The 21,786-nt window shown below is 54.2% G+C and overlaps 3 protein-coding genes across 8 annotated transcripts in view; all 3 read right to left on the reverse strand.

The window, feature by feature from the left end:
• Positions 1–21,786, reverse strand: part of HOXC4 (homeobox C4) — a 61,199-nt gene that overhangs the window by 24,757 nt on the left and 14,656 nt on the right. For 3 of the 6 annotated variants that reach the window (XM_075551554.1, XM_075551558.1, XM_075551553.1), the window contains exon 1: positions 13,437–14,156. The exons of 1 other annotated variant lie outside the window; for it this stretch is intronic. The gene's annotated coding sequence lies outside the window, so the exon portion shown is untranslated. Of the gene's footprint in view, positions 1–11,352; positions 11,476–13,436; positions 14,157–21,786 lie in introns of those variants that run through there. 2 more of the 6 variants (XM_075551556.1, XM_075551559.1) reach the window with 1 other exon arrangement.
• On the reverse strand, positions 54–13,170 carry HOXC6 (homeobox C6). The gene is made up of 3 exons (XM_075551552.1): positions 11,353–13,170; positions 2,016–2,361; positions 54–1,261 (listed from the first exon to the last, which is right to left on the reverse strand). The coding sequence occupies exons 1-3, from the start codon at positions 11,695–11,697 to the stop codon at positions 954–956; spliced, it is 999 nt and encodes a 332-aa protein (XP_075407667.1). The 5' UTR covers positions 11,698–13,170; the 3' UTR covers positions 54–953.
• HOXC8 (homeobox C8) lies at positions 18,332–21,662 on the reverse strand. The gene is made up of 2 exons (XM_075551561.1): positions 21,173–21,662; positions 18,332–19,740 (listed from the first exon to the last, which is right to left on the reverse strand). The coding sequence occupies exons 1-2, from the start codon at positions 21,606–21,608 to the stop codon at positions 19,448–19,450; spliced, it is 729 nt and encodes a 242-aa protein (XP_075407676.1). The 5' UTR covers positions 21,609–21,662; the 3' UTR covers positions 18,332–19,447.

Below are 21,786 nucleotides of genomic sequence, written 5' to 3' on the forward strand. Positions count from 1 at the left end.
TCCAACTTTCACCCTGAGGTCGGCGGGCGAGCGAAGGAACAGAAATCCCAATGTAAACTTTTAAAAATAATATCAGTTTTATTAAATATTCGAGAACGGATCCAGAGGTCGGATTTATACAGGAGGGTAACACAAGGGGATTTTTATTATTATTTTTTTCTCTCCTACTGGCTAAACAAACGTCATTCACTTAGTATTTTTTCTCTCTTTTTGTAATTTTCCCTCTTTTCGTTGCTTTTTAAGATGGGATTGGAACACTGACGGTGCTAAACATAAATATAAATACAGAGACCACAAATACAGCTAAAAATATTCACACAGAAACGGTCACAGTTTGTAATATGCCATAATGACCCCAGGATTCCTTAAATACAATTCGCCTGGCCTGGGGCATTTGCTGGGGCAGGGAGGGGGAGCGGGCAGGGATAGCGGCGAGGCCTTAGGGGTGGTGGTGGGGGGGCCCAGGCAAGCCCTCCTGGGGCCTCCTGTCCTCCTGAGAGCCAGGCAGGGAAGGCCCTGAAGCCACTGAGCAGAGGTCCCAGGTCCTGGAGCCTGCTTTAGGGTGCATTTGTGGCAAAAGGAGGCGCCAAGAAAGGTGGGGGGCCAAGTCCTCAGTTGGAGGGAGATTTGCTGAGCCTGAAGCCGAGGTCCAGGGGCCCCAGCCCCCAAGGCCTGGGCTGGGGAAGGGGCCTGCCAAGGGGCCTGCCGACAAGCTGAGAACAAGCGAGCGAGGAGGGAGCAGGAGCAGGAGGCGGGTGGCGCGGGGGAGTTTGTGCGGTGAGGGAGGGGATCCAGAGCTGACTTTCAGGTCCACATTGAACTCCCTAATTTTGTTTTACGGAGTCCAAACACATCGATTGTGCCAGTGGTAAATACAGAGCGTGTGATCAGGAGGGAGTTGGAGGGATCCAGGGAACAGGACGGAGGAGAAGGGGTGGCTGGGCCAGTCCTGGTCACTCTTTTTGCTTGTCCTCTTCTGTCTCTTCCCGCTTTTCCTCTTTTCCACCCAGGCTGTCAGCCGCGGCCCCTCCGCCGCCCCCCGAGAGCGTGGACGTGAGATTAGATTCCTTTTTCCACTTCATTCGACGGTTCTGGAACCAGATTTTGATCTGGCGTTCGGTCAGGCAGAGCGCGTTGGCGATCTCGATGCGCCGGCGCCGCGTTAGGTAGCGGTTGAAATGAAATTCCTTCTCCAGTTCCAGGGTCTGGTACCGTGAGTAGATCTGGCGGCCGCGCCTCCGGTCCGCCCCGTAGCCGACCCCTAGAGATCCGGGCACAAAACACACTAAAAACAATCAGCAAAGCACCCTCTGGAGACGGATTCTCCTGTCCTGACCATCCCAACTGGGCCAGCAGCACCAGGCCCCCCTCCTCGGGCGGGCTCCGGCTCAAGCCTCTTCCCCTTGGCCCTGCCCACCCCCACTGGGGGTGCACACAGGACCCCAACTTCATTCAGTTCCCCCATAGGTTGGGAGGCGCTTGTCCCAAAGAAAGGTGGGCGTGGGGGTGGGGTGGGGGGTTGGAGAGAGGCAGGAACCTGATAGAATGCTGCAAATCTAAAAGCTGAATTTTTTGGGGGGGGAAATTCCTCATATTGGGGAGGAGGCCCCTGTTTCTCAAGGACTGGGCTTCCCCACCTCCCCAAGCACCCTAGCTCCCTGGAAACTTCTTTCCACTTTCTCCCCTCTCTACTCCCCCCTCCTTTCTCCTGTCTGACTAGACTTTAGGGGGGCTCCTTTAGTTCCTGCCCTCTCCCCTTCCCCATCACTGCCCCTCTGCTCATCTTGGAGCCCTTCAATCTGTTGGGGGACTGGAGGGGTCCAAGCCCCAGCCAGCGAGCCCAGGAGGCGGGTAGAGGGGGCAGAAGAGGGGGCCCTGTCTCGGCGTCAGCGAGGAGACGAGCCTGATTGTTTTTATGAGGCCATAAAAAACTCTCTCCGCCCGTTCTTCTAGGGAAGCCGGTCATAAAGCCAGTTCAGTTTATTTAATTTATATCTTGGAGCTGTAAAACTCACCACTGTGCGAATTCATTCGCTGCATCCAGGGGTAAATCTGGATACTGGCTTTCTGGTCCTGGGGCGCAGTCCTGCCCTGCTCAGAACTAAAATCCTGAGCGATTGAGGTCTGTGTGTTATGTCCTAAGTTGTTTTGTCTGCAGTTAGAGAGCATGTCTTTCTCCTGGTAAAAGGAATTCGATCCATAGTCATACGGCCCCCGGCTGGAACTGAACACGACATTCTCCTGTGGCGAATAAAAGGGAGTCGAGTAGATCCGGTTCTGGGCAACGGCCGCTCCATAGGTCGAGAAATGCCTCACTGGATCATAGGCGGTGGAATTGAGGGCGACGTTGGGGAGGACGTCCTGGCCCCCGGCGAGGTGGCAGGATAAGGAAGGGTTAGTGAAGTAGGAATTCATCCCTCTGCCTTTACCTGGTCGGGCTATGATTTCTTTAATATTTATTTCTGTCTCCAGTTTGTACTCGGAACTAGATGGTTATAGGGACGGCTCCAATCCAGGACAGACAAAATGACAAAGTCAGCTGACCCCCTTCCAGCCAATCGCGAGCCAGATGTCAAGAAGGGGGAAAAAAATCGCTTCTGCTTCTGTTGATTCCCTAGTTGAGACTAAGTGTGTGCTTTGAAAGTAAGACTTGGATTTCTTTTAAAATATATGTATGTGAGGGTCCGGGTTTGGGGGTGAAGGAGGGGGCGAGTGTCCCGGCGGCGGCGCAGGGCCTCAGGCCCAGGGAGGGGGTGCAGCACGCGAGGGAAATCCCTCAGCCGCAGCTAACTTTGCTGTGCTGTGGCCAGAGCCAGGCAAGAATCTCTGGGTGCTTTTAAAACCTGATTTCATCCTTTACATCAGCCCCCTCCTAACATTGCATCCTGATGGTTGGCTTCACAGGAGATGCTTCCCGCCCTCCCAGCTTATAGGTGCTCCCCCCCCCCCAAATCCTCCAGGCAATTCTGGTCTGACACACATAGCATGAGCCCCCACCACCAAGTCAGCATTATTTTCTCTAATAACGAAAAACATCAAAAGTCTAAAGAACTGCAATAAAGCAGGGTGCTCAGGGGTTTGGTGGAGAGCCTTGGGTATGTGGGAGTGGGAGGGAAGTGCAGGTAGGTCTAGAGGTGCAGGTGAGCCTCAGGGGTCCAGAGACAGAGCTCTGGCCAAGGGGCCAAGCATCTGCTGGCCTCTGCCTCCTAGCACCCTCCACCCCTATGCCCCCTCCTCCAGACTCCCTTTGGGAGAAACTCTTACAACAATTTTGCCTAAATGGTAACATGCTTAAAACACGACAGAAAAGGGAGAGAAAGAAGCCAGTGATGGAAGAGGGAGGAAGGAAGAGAACTCTGAGAAGCTTTCTAGAGGCAGCAGCCACTCCTGTTTATATTGGTGAGAATTTATGATTTGGAAGCAGCCAAGACTGGTGGGGCAATTCACTTAGGAACCAGGCAGAAAGGGAAGGCTGGTGGGGCTCGGGGCCCCTTAGGGTCTTGTAGGCTCCCCTGCTCACATTGGAAGCCCCTCCGGTGCCTCGGTGCCTCGGAACACTGCCCTGCCAAGGGAAAGGAGGCACCCTGCATGGACCTGGGCTCTGGGGCTTAGAAAGGACAGCAAAGGGGTCCTGGGGCTCTCTCTTGTCCAAATGCTAGCTGCCCTCTGTGGGACCTCTTAACAGCCCACAGTCTCCTTTTCTTTGCACCTGAGGACAAGGAAGACAAGGTTAGCCAGAGGCAGCTGTGTCCACGGCTTCTGAGGACGCCGCGACACGGAAGGTGTACAGATGGGGTTTTTCTCCTGATACAGCCAAACTTAATTTGCTATCGGGGCAGAGGCTGGAAATGTTTTGAGTTGACAAAGAAGGGGTGGTGGGGCATGCTAGGGAGCAGTGAAAGCTCATATTTTCCCTTGCCTTTTTTTTGGGGGGGGGACTGGCTATTACAAGAACCCGGATGTCGCCAGGATTTTATTATCTTTTCCTTCTCTGTAACAAAGCAGAGTAATCAATGGGCAGCAATAAAGCCATAAACGGGACTACACTAGGAAAAAAAACCCTCCTTTATTCATCTTCTGTAACGTGAAGGTTTCCCTGGAGTGTTGCTAGAGGGGAAAAATAAAGTTCCAAACCCCAAAGCAGACAGTGCGCAGGGGCTGAAGGAGGCGGCATGTTAGTTAAGACATGAACCTCATTACGGGCTTGAAGACTCTTTCTGCCAGAAGATCTGTATTGGCTTTTAAGAAATACAGTCCAGCCCTTCAGGAGAGAGAGGGGGAGATTGTAGGCATTTAGAAGGGAAGGGGAAAGACCCTTTGTCAGGATGAAAGGTTCTCCCTTGAGCCACCCTTTCTTTCCCCCAAGGAGATCAAGGTGAAAAAGGTGGAGGGGAGTTCTTAAATTCAAGGGGGAATTTTGAGCTGTGTTTTCTCCTTGGGGGTGGGTGCAGGTACATCCAGACACCCAGACACCATCAGGAGTTGCCTAGCACTCTCCACTCCAGCTGTCCTCAAATTCATTGCATGCCTAGGCAGAGGTTTTCAACAGCTGGCTGGGGCGCCAGGCCCCCTGGAGGGGAAGAGGCATCCAGGAGGGGAGGACCTCAGGGACTGAGCTGGGGGACAAGCCAGTGCACCCCTGGACACAAGCAGCCACTCAAGAGCCCCAGCCTTTCTGCTGGGGGGTAACACTGTAACAAGTTGAAGTGGCCTGAAGGGAGATTAAGCCGCTCCCCCCATTTCAGAGAGATTGCTAGAGGGATACATCATGTCAGTGATATTTCCTTCAAGATATTACATTGTTGCAATGTACAACAAATTGGATGATGGAAGATAGGATGTCTTAATGAGCTTTCACTTTCCATGAGTGTTGATTTTCTATGTATTTTAAAATCTCCTTTATGAGTGGGGAGAGGAGGGAGGGAATTCTCAGATCTTCAGAGCCAGGTCTCCTTCTGGGGAGACAGGAGCTGCAGCCCCCATCAGGGGTGCCAGGCTTCCTCCCCCCAGCCCCTCCTCAACCAAGCCTGAAGGGGGCAGGGGCCCCAAAGTTGGGAATAGTCTCTTTGGGGGCCTAAAGGTTGTGGGCTCTGGAGGGTGGGTGACATAAGGAGCAGAGAATGTAAGTCTCAGCCCGGAAAGTTTAGTGTTTTATTACGTCCCTAAACAGAGGGCAGAGATGGAAAGGTCTCTCCGATGTATAATGAACAGAAACCAGCTGCTGGAGGTGGGAGGGGGGAGGCAGAAATGCTGGAAGGAGCAGGAGAAATAGAAATTACTCCCCCTTGCTTAAAGAAGCGCCTCAAAATTCATTTACAACCCACTCTCCCCATCACCTCCCATTCCCAGAGAAAGACGGCTGCCCCCTTTCAGCTAGACCTGCAATAAGGCAGCAAACATTTGCTGGCAAGATTCGCTCCAAGGGGGGAGAATTGTCCGATAAACTCAAGCTCCCCTCCTTTGGGTTATATTTCCCTTTTCCCATTTTATGTTCATTTAATTTGGGGGGCAAAAGAATGCCTATGTATAGGGGGAAAGCTGGGGACTTGGATTTTTCCAAACGTATTTATATTTTCCTGTTAAATTTGTCTGAAAACAATTATGGAAACTCATCAGCAGAAGCAAGAACAGATGTTTTATTAAAACTGCAGTTGAGCTCGGTAAATATGCACAAGTCCTGGGAAGAGGAGAGGTGGTGGTGTAGAAACTTGTTCTTTGTTTCCCTAAAACAAGCCAAGAGAAATCAGCCAGCGAGCGTACACCTAGAGCCCCCCACCCCACCCCTCAAGCCCCCAGGTCTCAGGCGGCTGTGCCCTCTCCCCTGGTGGGCAGCAGGAATTCCAAGAGGGCTAGAGAGTCAAACATAGATTATCTTTAATTTCAGAGCTATAATTAGTGGATTCACAAACAGTTCTGAACCCTCTCCTCTCCCCCACTCAAAAAAAAAGGGGAGGAATAAAAAGGGGGAAATTGCTGCTTACTGCTTCCGTTCTGTCCCCCACCACCCCAATCCAAAACACATGCTTGCCCTGAATGATAATTATAAGAATGGAATTCACTCTCTAAGACATCTTGGCCCCTACTGGGGGGCAACCTTGGGTCTGTGTCCCTAAGGTTGCCATGGAAGTTGGATTGTTGGAGTTTCCCCAGGAGAGTCAAGCACCCCAGTTCTGGCTTAGCTCGGCATCCAGCCAGAGAAAGGTTGGGGACCTAGGAGAGGGTGGGTAGGACTGATCGGTGACCTGAAAAGGTTCTTTGGGTGCAGGGCTCACCTTGCCTGCCTTTGCTCCCCCACCTTGTTCTGACGCATGCATTCATTTATAAGGAGTGGGTGGTATCTGGTATGGGGAAGCTCAGACTGGTGTTCTTCTCTGGGAACAGACCATCGGTTCTAAAGGTCCCCCTGGTTTGTGTTCTGGTGGGCCACCTCTCCTTGGTCTCCCCAGATGACCCAACTCTGTGCACGGGTGTTTTCAGTTCACCTACCCCTGCAGGCATGCACACCACCCACGCGCACACACACTCCATTCTTGCCTGCTCCTGGCTGCAGCTGGGGCCTCTGACGCCACCAGCCGCTCAGAAATTGGGGCTCTGGAACAGCCCCACCAGAACTCAGCCTGGCCCTCCTGGAAGCCACTGAAGCGGCCTCCCCCAGCACCACCGCTCCCCACCCCCACCCCAATTCTAGATTTCCAGAGCTGGAGAGGTGCAGTGGCCACACCAGCCCCTTTTGTGCCACTGGGTGAGGGCTGCAGTCCCTCTTGCGAGAAAGCCCAGTTCAATAATTGCTCAGCTTACTTCACAATCACATTATTTGATGAAGGCTTTGCTGTTCCATGGTGACTGCCCAGTTAGCCTGACTGGATTATGATTAGATTTTTTTATTTATTTAAATTTTTAAGAAACAAAACAAAACTCAACTCCCAAAGCCTGGTGTTTTGTATAGGAGCGCCTTTGATCTCTGTGGACGTGCAGTAAAAAGATTGCAGGGTCTCCCAGTTCACCAAAGAGTCTGAACACAGGCACCTGGGGTGCCACCAAAGCATGGCTCACCCAAGGGAGGACCCCCATTTCTCATAAATGTGGTTGGGGAAGTTATCTGAAAACACACACACACACACACACACACACAATGTATGCACTGCTTTCCAAAAAAAGAAAAAAAGACTGCTCCTTCTTTCAAAATTCAGGCATGGAGACACTTGAAGCAAAGTGAAATTTGACACACCCAACCCGGAAATGGATCCATTTGTGGGTGCTGCTATTCTGGGGACTGGGCCTAGACTGGTCTCCTGAATGGAGGGGGGTGGTCTACAGGGAGAGGAAAGGAAAAGGCCTGTCAGACTGCTGCGAACTACCCCAACACCTCTCCTCTCCCAGGCTTGGCCTGTGACTCACTTTTGAGCTAAGAAGAGGTCCAGCGACTTCCTGAGCTGTTCTGGCTTTTATTTGCAATTAGACAGAGGAGAAAGGTATATGCATGACGCATATACCTAGTTTGTGTCATGTTTTTTCCCCTCCTTCTCTCTTTCCAGATTTCTGCCGGACCTTCTCTCGCAGCTACCCCACTTACTGCTGCTACCCTCAGCAGCACAACCTCACACCCACCAGCGGCATTTGTCTGGCTTCTCAATTTACTTCTCTGGCTTCAGGTTAAAACGTGAAATAGGTCCTAGGCGTCCCTGTCCCATCACACTCAGCACTGAGCCCCCTTCCGGTCCCATCTGGAAGAAATCCTTTGTACAGGGCTTCTGGGGCGCTTGGCCCCCAAGTCTCCCACCTCTATCACAAGCAGCTGAAAATATCAGTTGCTGCGGGGGCAGGGTGTGTGGAATCAGCAGGTAGGACACCACGGTTCTCACCCCCACAGGTGGGTGTGTGGAGCCACATATCAGGGGGGACTGGACAAATGGCCCTGCCTGGCCGAGAAGGAAGGAGAAAAAACGATTTAGGATTCAGGAGACTTTCTTGAGTCCCAGAATAGGGCCTCAATGGGTGTCAGATAATAAAGGAGGGGCCTTGGTAGGGGGCACCTCTACACAGGGCCTAAAGAAGCGCAAAGCTTCTGGATTTTTGGTACACCACTCGACACAGAGCACAGCCTCAAGCCATTCTGGAGGTTTATGAGAATTGTAAAATTCAAGGATGTAGCATTTATGACGTCACAGTGAGTTGTCATGAGGAAATAGTAAAGGTCATAAAAGTTATAGACGGCAAGAGTTCTGTGTGTGGGTGTCTTGCCTCTCTGCTCACTTTCTGTCCCCGCCCCCTTCCTTCCCCTTCTTTCCCTGGGCTAACTTGGCCCACTTGAAAATAAAATGTTAGTACGTTCTGGAACAATAAGCCAAGAGTGAAACAGAGTCCTCATTTCTCCACAAAGAATTTTACCCTTCATTGTTTGCAGACCCAAAGGAACCATTTAATCTGTGCTGGTGGGCAGAGGGGGCAAGCTGGGCAGGGGGATTGGTTTCCGAAAGGAGAACACTGCTTCTTTGGGGAGACCGGTAGGATTGCTCACCAGACGCCATGGTCGAGGTGCACACTGGCCTCTCTGACTTTACACCTGGTGGCATTGGAGATTTATAGGATCTTTAGTGAATGGGGCAATTTAACTTTGTAGGATTTGCTTCAATTCACTGCTATTTTGGGGGCGCTGATGAGAGGGAAGAGTGGGGGGAAAGAGACATGCTTTATCTAGTTTTATGAATCTGACAACATTATCCTGATTTAAAACCCAACAACCTGTGAATCAGGAATACTTTGGCAGAAAGGCTTGGGGGTGCGGGCTGGGGTGGGGGTGGGGGCGGCGGCTCAACTTCCTCAGGGAGGGTGACGCCAGGGAAGAGTTGTTCCGTCACTCCAAATCTTTCCACCACGGGGCACCCTGAGGTTTATGGTGTCCCCATCATTCCCATTCCCTGGACCCTATAAACAGCTGCCCTATTTTAGGACAATTTGTGCTCCCTCCTCTCAGAAAGGGAAATCGAGGGAGGAGGGGGCAAAGGCGGTGTGGGGAGGGGGGGTGTCAGGAAAGGGGAGGGCGTTCCACCTCGCATGGGGACTTTGTTCTCCTGGGCGAGTTTGCTGGTTTGGCGGGTTTCTGACACAGGGTGGCAGTAGACAAAACAAGTAAACAACTCGCAGACACAATAAACAGGGGCTGCAGGGGACGGACGCGTGGACCGGGCACCGGCTTGGGGTACCGGCCCCCTTAGCTCCCCGGGCACCAGACACCATAGCCCATGCTGCTCTCCTCTCCGAATACCGAGTCGCGAAGGGTAGGTGGAGGAAGGCTGAGCCCTTGCGCCCGCTGCGTGCCTAGACCCGCAGCCTGGAGGAACCGGATCTCCCAGGGAGAGGCAGAAAACCCCTCCGGTCCAACTCTTGTCCTTGCTTTCATTTATGAGGCTTTCCACCGACATTTCTAGTTCCCCTCTGCTTTGTCATTTTGTGGCCCCGAAGGGAAAACGAAGCCGGTTCATTCCCAAACTCGGCCCATCCACAGCCGCAGCGCTCCAGGCCCATCGCGGCCAGCGGGGCCTAGCTTCGTTTCGGCTGCTCCGCAGTGGCCAGCCATCTCTCGGCCGCCTCACCCTGGCTCAGGTAGTGGAGAGAATTAAAATGCACTCCTGTGGTCGGTAACCAGATCTGGGCATCTAGAGAACCTTCAAGAGCCTCTCATGGGCACACCAGGCCAAGGATGCACTCCTAACCCTGAGGTTCACCTTTTGTACCAGCCTTCCCAAGGCCCTTGTCAGCAGCTCCCCAGACCTCTGCCCAGAGGCCGCCTTGTGAGCTACTCCCCTCTCTTCTTTGCCACAGAGAGGCCTCCAGCATCAGGACCTAGCTCTGGCTGCTCAGAAGTGCTGGCTGGTGCATGGTGCCCAGGAATGAATTTCCCACAGAATTCACTCTCAATACAACTGGGGGTTCCTGGTAAAATAGGTCTCTGAGTTGGGGAAATTTGTTGGGAGAGATGTGGAGAGAAAGCAGACGGGGTTTGTTATTTATTGAACCCCAACAATAAATAAAGTCTGAGAAAGCCTTTGTGCCATCCTCTGGTTACTGGAACCCGCATCCTTCGATCCCAGCGTGTGTGCACGTGTGCGCGCGCACACACACACACACACATGTTTTTAGCAAAACAGCCACAGAGCACCTCCTTGGTGGACCCAGCGCCTCCAGGAGCCCAAATCCCATTCTATCCAGGGCTAAAAAAATTTCACATGCACATAAAACGGTGTTTGAGTGAATCTAGGCATGGTAATATACAATTAACCACTGAAGGAAACATGAGTCCATATATATTCATGCTGAAGTCTGGGTGCACATTTGAGCCTGTACATAATAAATACAACATACAAAGCTACAGGGCCTGCTTTCCAAACACAACAGCTAACCCAACAAGGTCACCTTCTGCAAACACGGTCTCCTTCTCCCTGCTGATCACAACTGTCAGAGCCGGCAGAGAAAGGGTTTGCTCTGCCTATTTCTTCCGAGTTAGGAATCGGCACATGAAATACAGCGGCTGGCAGGACTGACAAAGAGGCAGGCCCCAGGCAGGCCTGAGGTGCCCAGAGAGAGGGTTCTTAACAGGGACGCTGAGGACTCCAGGAGGCTTCCAGCCCCAGCCCTGCATATGCTGGGGGAAGTCCTTGAGCCAGATTCTATTCTGAGCCATTCTGGCTATTATTAGATAATCTCAGCCCTGCCTGTACCAAGGACTGGATCTACAGGAACTCCTGGCAGGAGGGTGGGGGGTGCCACTGGTGGTCCCTCTTTGCTTCTGTTTGAGAGGGCCAGGGGGCAAGGGAAGGAAAAGCGAAAGTAACCGCAGAAGACTGGGCCCACTGCAGCCCCTGCCAGGCTGAAGGCCTGAAACCCAGGCCCAGCCATAGCTGCTAAGCCTTCTCTGTCTCCCCCATTTCCTCACCTGGGGGTGAGGGCGCAGGGTAAGGTAGGGGTCTGCAGGACAGAAAAGCCAGGAGATGACAGAAAATCAATGACTAAGAAATACATATATATTATATGATGCTTCAGGACCATGCTGTTAACCCATTAACCTCCAACCCTAGCACCCCAAAATTTCGCCGTCAGCATATTCAGTTAAATCCCAGAGAAAGACAAGAGAGAATTACCCCAGCCTCCCCCAAGCCCGCCCCTCTGAAGGGAGGGGGGCCTCCCTTCGATCTCAGGTGATTCCCCACTGGCCTGAGTGGCCCTCCCAAAACTGCCATCCACTCGGGCAAACAAAGGACACTTGAGCCCCCCCCCCCCACACCATCGTTGCGGCCACACTCGGGGGTGGGGTCGGACAAAACACAGGCAAAAGAGAGAAACAAGAGGCCTCACCGGGTCGGCTCCCACATTCCGCCAGGAGAAAGGCTCCCATTTTCCGGCCTCCTGAGGCCTCGCCACTGTCCGCCTGTATTCTCCTGGCCCTTCTTTGGGTGCCACAGCCTCGGGGTCCCGGCCGGCCGCGGCCTGGCTCCCCAAGCATCTGCCCCTGGGCCGCTCCGGGGCGGCGGGAGAGCTCGCTCGCGGCGCCGGAGCAGACGGCCGGCTGGGCCCATTTGGGGAGAGCCGAGCTTTTCCCGACCGTAAACAGGAACGCGAAATTAGCCCCTCTGCAGATGCCTCTGCCGACGCACAAGTCCTACTGGGGGTGGGGGCGAGAAGGGGGAGCGAAAATGCCATTTTTTCCCGGGGGAGAATACCTCAGAGGCCTTTATGTAGGCTGCGAAAGGGGAATTTTGGGGGGGCAGGAGAGGAGGGGTAGGGGCGGTGGGGGGAGGGCAGGGAAGATTCACCAGCAGCTTGGACCCTAGGGGGTTGATTTGAATGAAGGCGAAGTGTATATTTGAAGAATTTGATTAAAAGGGGGGGTTGCTGCATGACCCTCGCCCCCGCCCCAAGGCGGTGGGTCGGTCTGGGCAGGAGGCCTTGGAGGGTTGGAGGGCTCCCCTCCCCCATGAGGCTGGGCACAGGCACCCAGGGGTCGCGCCTCTGGGCAAGGGGGCTACCTCTTTTCACAAGCTGAGCTGAGTCTGCCCCCAGGGTTTCCCCAGGCACATTGTGGCCTGCCGCAAGCCCTGGGGGTGCCTGCCTGGAGGTGCCACCCTTTGGGTGTGCACTGCCCTTTTATAAAGAGGCTCCAACAGCTAGGGGCTGCCTAGGACCCAGGCCGGGGAGCAGGGCGGGGTCATATATCAAAAGGCAACGCATTCAGGGCCATGTACATTTGGAAGAAATTAAGACACTGTGTTATGAAGCCATATGTGTCAGGTTAAGACTATACAACACTCCATTAGCACCAATTATTCAGAGGATCCTGAGCGCCCAGGCCCTTCCCGGTGCCCGAGTGGGAAGGTTCAGGCCCAGGAGCCCGGCGACCCTGGAGTCCTGGAGTCCTCCACGCACCCAGGAGGCCCCGCAAGCGGCCAGGCCTGGCCAGTCCCCGCCCAGCTTGGGGCCTCCCCAACTCGCACCTCTGCCCCCCAGACTGGGCTAGTCCTCGTCCAGGGCGGAGGAAGAGGTCCGAGGGCCGTTCCGGGTGGGGTGGCCGGCCGCGGTTTGGGTGGGGGGGGGCGCTGGGCCAGGGGAGGGGCACCAATAGGCCCCTTTTCTCCAAGCACAAGATGGCTTTTGAGAAGCGCATCCCCCACCCCCACCCCTCAACCCGCAGTGCAGGGCACCTCCCCCCCTGGGCAGCCGTCCGGGTGGGGGCGGACGCAGGGGGGTGGGCAGACGCGCTCTCTCCGCTGACGCGCACCAGCCACCAGCCTCCCCCCTAATTGCCAATTAACCAGCCCCGCCGCCCCGCTCGCCGCGCTCGCTTCCTGCTCCGCGGCGCAGCGCGGGGCCCGCACTGCGCATGTGTGAGCTCTCGCGGCCGCGCGCTCCAGGAGGGAGGGGGCCACCGCGCAGGGCGGGGGCGCGGCAAAGTTTGTTTGCAGTTGGGGGGCTGACTTTGCGCCAGGGGCAAGGGACACAGACCCAGAGCCTCCCTCCAGCCCAGGAGTTCAAGCTTCTGGGCTCTCTCCGGCCCCCTCCCTTTAGCCCCGAGGCCGCAGAGCTAGAATAAACAGGTACGAAGGACATTGCCAGCAGCAGGACCAGGGCCGGTGCCCTAGACTTCGGCCTGGCGCCCCAGAGGCGTAGCCCTCCTGTCCCCGACCCTCCACGTCGGCGCACGGGGACCTCAGGACCTAAGAGTCCCCATCCCAGCCCCGCCCCAGTATTCCAGCTTAGCTTCATTTCTTGTCCTTGTCTCCCACTTCTTCCCTACCGCCCCCCCAACAATTGCCCACGCGCCCACCCTCCCACCAGCCCCCTCTCCTCCCTAACCACGACGATCCGCCGCTGTCCTTATCTTGAAACCGCCACCCAGCTACGGACCATTAGTTACATATTTGAACCAATAAGGAAACACTTACCGGGCGCCGCTGTCATTCTCCCTCTCCCTCTCTCTCTCTGCCTCTCTCTCCCACTCTCTCTCTTTCTCGTCTTCCCTCATTCTGTGCCGCGGGCGAGCCAGTCTCGGCTCCACAGACACACTTCTATACTTTATAGAAATTTCAAAATCCAAAAAGCATAGTCCCAATCATCAAAAAGCCAAATAAAATGAAGGGCAGTTGCAAGAAGGGGGTAAAAGGGAGAGCCTGGGAAAGGGGAGGGGCGGAGGCTCAGCAGCCCTCATCTCAGCTCCTGTTCCCGTAGTCCCCCTGCCCCTTGGGGGGCTGGAGGGGTGAGAAGGGAGGGAGATACCCTCAACTCCTGCCTCTTTCCCCCCCTCCCCTCCCCAGATGCCCCCAGCTTCCGGCATCTCCACCTGGGAGGAAAAAAATTAAATGGGGGAGGGGGTTAGAAAATAATTATTAATCAGATTAATTAAAAAAATACTAGTAATGAAGGGAGCGCCCAGCGCAAGTTTCCCTGGCAATGGTTAGGCTCTTACAGGGAGGACTGTTCTGTGGAGCGCTCGGAACGGACAAACCACAATAAAAAGTTCACGTTCATGGATGGAATCCACATGACTTCTTGTGGCCAATCCAACTTGTGAGTCGATCGTAAACTTTTATTACTCAGCTGTAAATTTTCTGCAAACAACCGGGAATGCGATGCATTTGTGTAGCGTGTGCAAATGGGCGCCCGCGGTCGCCATGTTTACCCAATTCTCTAGGAGAGGGAGCATCCCCAGGTCCCCACCCCACCCCCACCCACCGCCCACTCCCCACGGGCCACGCCGCTCCCAGGGAGGGCGGAAAGGGCCAGAGGGTGAACCAGGGCAGGGAAGGACTGATCCTGGCTCCAGGGGTCGGCTGCCACCCTTCTTGTGCAGAATTTTTAATATTTTCCTTAATAAATAGAAAACCTTCGCTTCTCTCTGGGGGGACCTGAGCTTTGCAAGGGTGTGTAGCGCTGCTGATAAAGTGATGGCCGCACTGCGAGGGACAGAGCAGGGATGCCCGCTCGACCCTTATCTTTTCTTCTAGGCATCCATAGAACATCACCCTCACGACCCATGGGGTGCCCCTGAAGGCCCCACTCCACCCCACCACAGACAGCCAGGGGAGGTTCCTGCTGCTTGCAGCCTCCCCACCTGGCCAAGATCTGAAGAGTGAGCCAAGAAGGCTGGAGGGGGTCTGGGCAGTTCCGCCAAGGCAGCATGCGGACTGACGGGTTGGGGGTGACCTGGAGGACCCTCAGACCTAGGCCCTTTTCTCAGAGAGTATGAGAACTTTCCCCAACATACAGTCTCCACATGCCCAAAGTTGGAATCATGGGTGACACCCAATCATTTTAGAATTAACAATAAAATTATAGCCCAAGACCTTGGCCTTTTCTTTCCGCTGCCTTTGAGGGTCCCAGGCAGTTGGAAACCCTTGAGTGTAGCCAGGTTACCCACGCCCGCCTGCCTTACAAATTAAAAAAAAAGGTTTTGTTAAATCGCTGCTTCAGTGTCTAGGCAGCTTGGACCTGCCTCTCCCAGGCTCTGCAAAAAAAGAACCTTTTCTCGCCTGAATGGCACCTTTGCGCTTAAGTTCTGAGCAACCTCGCTCCTCCAGACCCGGAATACTGGTGGTGAGTGGAGTGTGAGGGAACCCAGAATAAATTCATTCCTCACAGAAACAATTTGCTAAGGGATCCCAGCCCACCAACTGGCAGTCTGGAAGCCACTGACTCGCCCCTTGGTTCCCCATCGCCTGGGCACAAGGGGTTTTCTTGGGGAGGTGCCCCACCCCAGGGACCTACTAAGACCAACGGTGGGGGATCCTTCACCCCCTCCCCAAACTTCCTCCCCAAGTTGTTCCCTCATCCGGATGCAGGGACCTCGGTGCTTTTACAAACCCACCCATAAATTTTATAACAGGTAGTTAAAAATTACGAGGAGGAAGCGCTGGCCCAGCGTTTCACAATGGGCAGTGGGGAGAATGGGGCAGCGCTGCGGGCAGCTCACCGGAAATTTTACTTCTAGTCTGTGGCACAGCCTAATTGGCACAGCCTAATTGGGGCTGCCGCAGTGACTTTGCCCAGACGGTAGGCAGTCGCTGGGGCACCTCATTTGAGGAAAGCTAGTGTGGAGAGGCCAACTCACTCTCGCACTCAGAGTCCCCCCACCCCCGCCAAGCCAAGGACATCTTCAGGGTGCTCTCCCACTCTTCGGCCCCAGCCAGTCGACACCCCCCACAGCCTCTGCCAGGAGGAGCTGGGAGGAAGAGAAAATGCCACCGATTAAAAAAAAAAATCCGAGAAACGAATTTGCACCCTAACTTAATGGCGGCGTGATCCTGTCTCAACGGCTGAGATTAGAATAATAAATTCTAGGCGAAATGAGCGAGATGGTTCAACTCAGCATTTTGAAAGATACTATTTTTCACAAATCACAAATAGCTTTTCGGAAGCCACTTTGATTGGCTAATCAAAAGTAAAGGATGGAAGTAAGTCCTATCTGCCGCAGCAGAATGGTCCCCATTCGGGTAATGGGGCGGCGGGAGCATTTGGGAGGGCGCGTTTCTAAAGAGAGCGCATCCTGCTCGCTATTACATTCCCTCATAAAACGGGTTTTACCTCCTTTTTTCCTCCAAACGAGAAAATAGAGGCAGTGGGCAGGAGGGGCGGAGGAGTAGGTGCCTCAGGGGGTGGTGGTGGAGATTCGCTTGGTTTGCCCCCCCCCCCATGCCCACCACAACACAGGGTCTGAAGTCAGAGGTACCCACCCTCAGACGCGGGGCTTGGAGCCCGGATGAATGGGACGGTGGATGTGGCGGAAAGGCAGGGAGGCCCACCAGAGCCGCTTAATGTAGGGTTCACTAGGCTAGGCTCCTGTAGCAGATATATATATATATTTTTTCCATAGCGCTCATAATTTTGCATTTAAAAACGAAACAGTCCTCTGCCGACCAGCCTTCTCAGAACAAGGAAGGGACGTCCCCCGTGGGAAGGCCAGGGCCCGGAGAGAAATGCTCGGAGGCCGGGAGTCTCCCTCTCCTGCTGTAAATGGGGTTACCTGGCTGTCATAGAAGGTCCCAACAGGGACCCCAGGTTCGCAAAGATTTCACAGGCGTGTCTGCCCTAAGCGGTCCCCCTGCTGCTGCCCGCAGCCGGAGCAACTTCCAGTCTGCAGCCTCGAAGAAGTCCTCTGTCTCCAATCAGTCTCTGACCCCTTCTTTCTCAGTATCACTTTGCGTGGGAGCCAGGGACCCTCCCAGTGAAATGATACAAAACAAGAGTTCCGTCAGTTGTCCGTCGGGGCCTGGGGCTAGGGAAACCACTGGCCAGGGCAGTGGGGGACAGACTCTCGGATAGAGAGATGGCCTCAAATATATTTTAGGCTTTGGGAGTCTGGTTTTTCAGACCAGAAGATCCCCTCCACTCCCCTTTACCCCGTCTCATGACTGAGTCAGACAGCTTGTATCTCTGGAATTTGGGATGATTTGACCAGAATCTCATGGGCATAAACAGATTTCCCTGTGTAGGACTCTCCAGAGACCAGTGAGAGACCCTTTTGCCCCCTAGGTTCCTGTACCTACAACCGTTTATTGGGGGGGGGGAGCCTCCTCCAGACTGCTGTGGTTGGGAGGAATGGATAGTTCTCTCATCAGGCACCCCACCCACCCACTCCTAAAATCATCCAGACAAACAACCTGAAAGATGCAAGCAGGAAGCAGGATCCCGGCAAGCTACCCAACTGCCAGGGTGCAGCCAGGGCTGCCCTGAAAGCAGGCACAGGAGCTGGAGCAGATAGTTCTGGCTGGGTGGCAGTGAGGGCTGTCTGTCTGTCGGCCAAGTTTCAGAATGTGGACTGACTGACTGAGTTCATCAATTCATTTGTCACCCCCTTCTCCTTTTTTCTCCTTCAGTCAAAATCTTCTTCATTCCCACCCTTAGGATCTCCTGCCTTTAGATATACCTCTCACAATCCCCTCAGACAGGTCAACTGCCCGGAGCCTCACCGTTCTCCCACCCTAGTCCCTGTTCTAGTGCTGGATGCTGGGTACTGCCCAAGGAACTACCCAAGAGGGCCCTTGGGGGTCAGAAAGGCCCCTGCCGCCTTATCCTAAGCAGCTCCTGGAAGAAAAAGTCCTCATCTGGGAGAAGGCCAAGGGGCACATGCTGTGTCTGGGCCCAGAGCAGGGTTGAGGAGAAAGTAGACACATGAGGGACAAGTGTTCTTTCCATTGAGAAGCTTATTCGGAATCAAGGTTTCCTCTGAAGAACATCCTGCCACCCTTCCTCTCCCCAACAAGGAGTGGAACTTCTTCCTCCTCCTCCCCTCTCTTTTCACCTGCCCTCCCAGCCCAGCAGACCACCTCCATCCCCAGGCCAGATCCACTTGAATGTATCCCCCTACCCCACCCCCACATCAGGACCCAGGTACAGGAGGCCTTTGCCAGAGGGCCAGGAGAGGAGGTGGAGGCAGAGGTAGGGTGGGAGATGGAGAGAAGGCCAGGAGAGGAGGTGAAGGCGGAGGTAGGGTGGGAGATGGAGAGAAGGCAGAGGCAATCCAGCTTCAAGTATTTTTTTCTCCCTTTTAAAAATTTTTTTATTATGAGTCACGTATACAATACAAAGTACTTGGACCAGGAACAGGGCTGTTGGGACACAAAATCTACATTCATAGCTGGACATAAAGACAAATGACCAAAAATTATTATTATAGATATAATTTTAACGTGTTTTTTTCCTTTCGAGCACATTGCATAAACAGAGAATTCAAGACAGAGCGTTAACTATACATTCAGTGCAATTTAGTTCTACTCTACTGGGGTTAAAAGCACGAAGAGGAAAGCGCACAGGACCGGCGGGCTAGGCAGTCTCAGCTGTTGGGTTTTTCTTAGTGAAATAAGCAGCAACAAACGACAACAAAACTGCATGACGATACGCTCAAAGCAGATTCCTTTCTATAGGTACTGATAAAATACGTTGGAGGTTTGTCTTTTTTTTAATTTTTTTTCTCTTTTTTTCCCCCTCCTATATTAGGATTTTTTCTTTTCAAGATTATTGCAGGTTCCCTTTAGGTAGTATATTTAAGATTTATTATCAGCATTATTATTATTATTTTCATGATTATGGTGATTTCTGAGCACAAACACTAACAGCTCAGAGGGAGCCGGGCCCAACAAAACAGAAGTCAGACAGCGAGAGAGAAAGGTTTGGGCCCGGGGGGCAGGGAGCATGGGACAGGGTAGGTAGGCTTGGAGAGGTGACTGTGGGTTCCTAGGTAGCCCCCTTCAAAAGGGGAGAGGGGAGAGACCCACCACCTTCAGGTTCACATCAGGTTTCTAAAGAAAGTCAAGAGGGCTGGGGGCGGGGGCGGGTGTCCTTCTAAGCAGGGAGCCCTGCGGGGCGGGGGGTGGGGGGGTGGGGGGGATATTCCTGGCTAGCATTTTATTTCTTCTATGCCTTTCTTTTTTCCTTCTCCCCTTTTCTTTTGTAAAAGAGAGAGAAAAATAAATGTAATAAGCGAATCCTAGCAAACAAACAAAGCCAGGAGTGCTCCTCCGCATTTTGAGGGGGCTCCCCTTTAAAATAAATACCAGGGAAAGAGGGAGGTGGGGGTGTGACAGGAAGGGGGTGGGGAGGGTTGGCCAGGAAGCCAGGTCTCAGACCTCACAATCCAGGCAGGACTCACAATGGCGGGGGTAGGGGCAAGTGTGTGTGTTAGGGGCGCGCATTGAGACACAATCCAAACTTTCCCCTTTTTGGCAGTGTCTCGGTCCCCCCACCCTTCACCAGCCCCCAGACAAATAAAGAGGGGGGGGGTCTGAAGGTAATAAAGCCAGAGTTGCAAGTATCTGACAGGTAGTTAGAGTTGTGAGTGTCATTCTATTCTCTATAAAAGCAAATGACAGTCGTAAACTTCTCAATTTATCTGCTACCATAAAACGAAACTTCAAGGGAGTTGCTAAGGGGGGGGGTGTCTCTCTCTCTCTCTCTTTTTTGCTTAGTCCTTGTTTTCTTCCTTTTCCTCCTCTTCTTTCTCCTCTTCCTCGTTTCCTTCTTCTTCCGCCTTCTCCTCATCTCGGGCTCCAGGAAGTTTATCCTTGTTGTTCTCCTTTTTCCATTTCATCCTTCGGTTCTGGAACCAGATCTTCACTTGTCTCTCTGTCAGTCCCAGGGCGTGAGAGACCTCGATCCGGCGCTTTCGTGTCAAATAAGGATTAAAGAGAAACTCCTTTTCCAGTTCCAAGGTCTGATACCGGCTGTAAGTTTGCCGACCGCTGCGTCGACCCGGAGCTGGACAGAACAGAACCCCCGTCTGGTTACGGTTGGGTGGGGACTCTGGGTTATCTCTGCCACCCTCCCTCCCTCAAAGTTCTTCCTGGGAGTTCCCCAGTTCTCCCTCCCTCCAGGGGCAAAGACAGGGCAGAAAGCAGACAAGGACAGGAAAGTTTGGGGCTTGTTTTGGTTGGGCATCACCTTGGGAGGTGAAGTGAGGGTGGGAGCATAGGTAGGGGGGTTCTGTCTGGAAGCTGGGGCCTGGCAGGGTCCAGGAGAGTCCTAGAGTCCCCCAGGCCTGCAATCCCAGGAAGCTGGCCCTTGTAGCTTTGTTTACAAGTGCAGGGTGGCACTTGGAGAGTAGGGCTGAGAACACAGTCTGTTTCCAAAAGAAGGGGTGGGGGTGGGGGTTGAGGATAAAGAAAGGGGGCAACTGCCCACTGCCCCTTCCTCACCTCTCTCTGCCTAATGCATTTCCAATAAGAAAAATCATTGATCTCCTGGACGGCATCACTGCTGGCCTGATTGCTAACTAGAGCCCAGCAAATAAATCACGGGCCATCTCCACTGGAACTTGTAGCTGCTCTCTCACTTGCCCCTTTACTTCGAAACAGGGCCATGCTGAGGAGGGTCTAATGGCCTGAGCCCCCTCTGAAGGTCTCAGGAAGACCCGGGCGTCCTTGCCTGGAGGCAGCCTGGCCAGGGGACTGTGAGGCTCAGAGCACCTCCTCTGTTTGGCCTCTCTTTCCAGGCTCTCTTGTCCTTCCTCTCCTGCTGCCTGCCTGTCTTCCCTCCAACTAGGAGAAGTGGAGTAGAGTTGGGGTAATGGCCCTCAGCCTAGTCTTTGAGAAGGGGTAGGGGGTACCCCAGGGCACCTGTCTTTGGGGGGTGCTCTTTGACCCAGCAAGGGGAGGGAAACAGGGGGTTTCCCCCTCCCTCAAGACAGTCTGGCCACTGCCCTGATCCCAGGCTCTGTGCCTTGTGAATAAATGCTTTTCTCCAAAGGCTGATAACCTCAGGGTAACTGGGGGCCCTTGCCAGCCTCATCCCCCAGACTTTGACTTTAGAGATGGGGAAAAGGAGAGATACACACACACACAAACACCCACACATACACAGAGACAGACAGAGAGAGTGAGAAAGAGAGAGACAGAGACAGAGGGGAAGAGAGAGACAGATGGAGAAAACGGGTTTTAACCCTTTGCACCCAGGCCCCACCTTTCCCCCACCTTCTCCCCAGTCCCCCAAATGTTCCAGGAGCCCCATGCTCCATCCCCGGCAGAACCTCCCCAACCTAGGGAAACCCACCCAGGCAGGGAGGAGGTGGGGAGGCGGGAGAGACCCCAAAGCCAGGAGGGAAAGCGAAGGCAGACAAAAAGGAGGGGAGGGAGGGTGGGGGGAAGACCCCGGAGCGCGGGAGACCGAGGGGCAAAGAGAAAAGGCTTCTCACCGTGGGGTCTCATCCATGGGAACATGAGGCTGGGAGACGAGTTTTGATTTAAGTGGCCTTGTCCTTCGCTACTGTTAGTGTTGGCGGAGGATTTACAGTCGGGATATTGCACCACGCTCGCCTCTTGCTGCGCCCCATAAAGGGACTGTCTGGGGAGCGCCTCGTAGCCATAGAATTTGGAGGCGTCTCCGTGGCAGCTCAGCGAGCACGGGTTCTGCTGGTAGCCCGAGTTGGAGATGCCCGAGGTGCCGTGGTGGAAGAAGTCCTGGACGTGGTGCGAGGCGTGCTGGAAGCCGGGCGCCGAGCCGCCCGGCCCGTACACCAGCGCGTGGCTCCGGCCCACGCTCTGGGGGAACCGGCAGTCGTAATAGGCCGGTTCCAGGGACTCGCCGCCTTTGTATTTGGAGAACAGGGGGTTGACGAAGTAGGAGCTCATGCTGGGCACATGAAACCCGCGGCCCCCTCCCCTCTGGCTCACGACTCCCCCGCCCGGTATCCCCGAAACTCCCTCCCCCCGGGACCGAACCCCCCGGCCGGCTGGCTCCCCGGGACCTGGCTGGGTTGGGGGCTGGGCAGGTGGGGGGCGCCTGGGTGCCGGTGCCGAGAGCGGCGGG

This window comes from Tenrec ecaudatus, chromosome 6 (genome assembly GCF_050624435.1).
Source record: "Tenrec ecaudatus isolate mTenEca1 chromosome 6, mTenEca1.hap1, whole genome shotgun sequence".
Classification (NCBI taxonomy): Eukaryota; Metazoa; Chordata; class Mammalia; order Afrosoricida; family Tenrecidae; genus Tenrec; species Tenrec ecaudatus.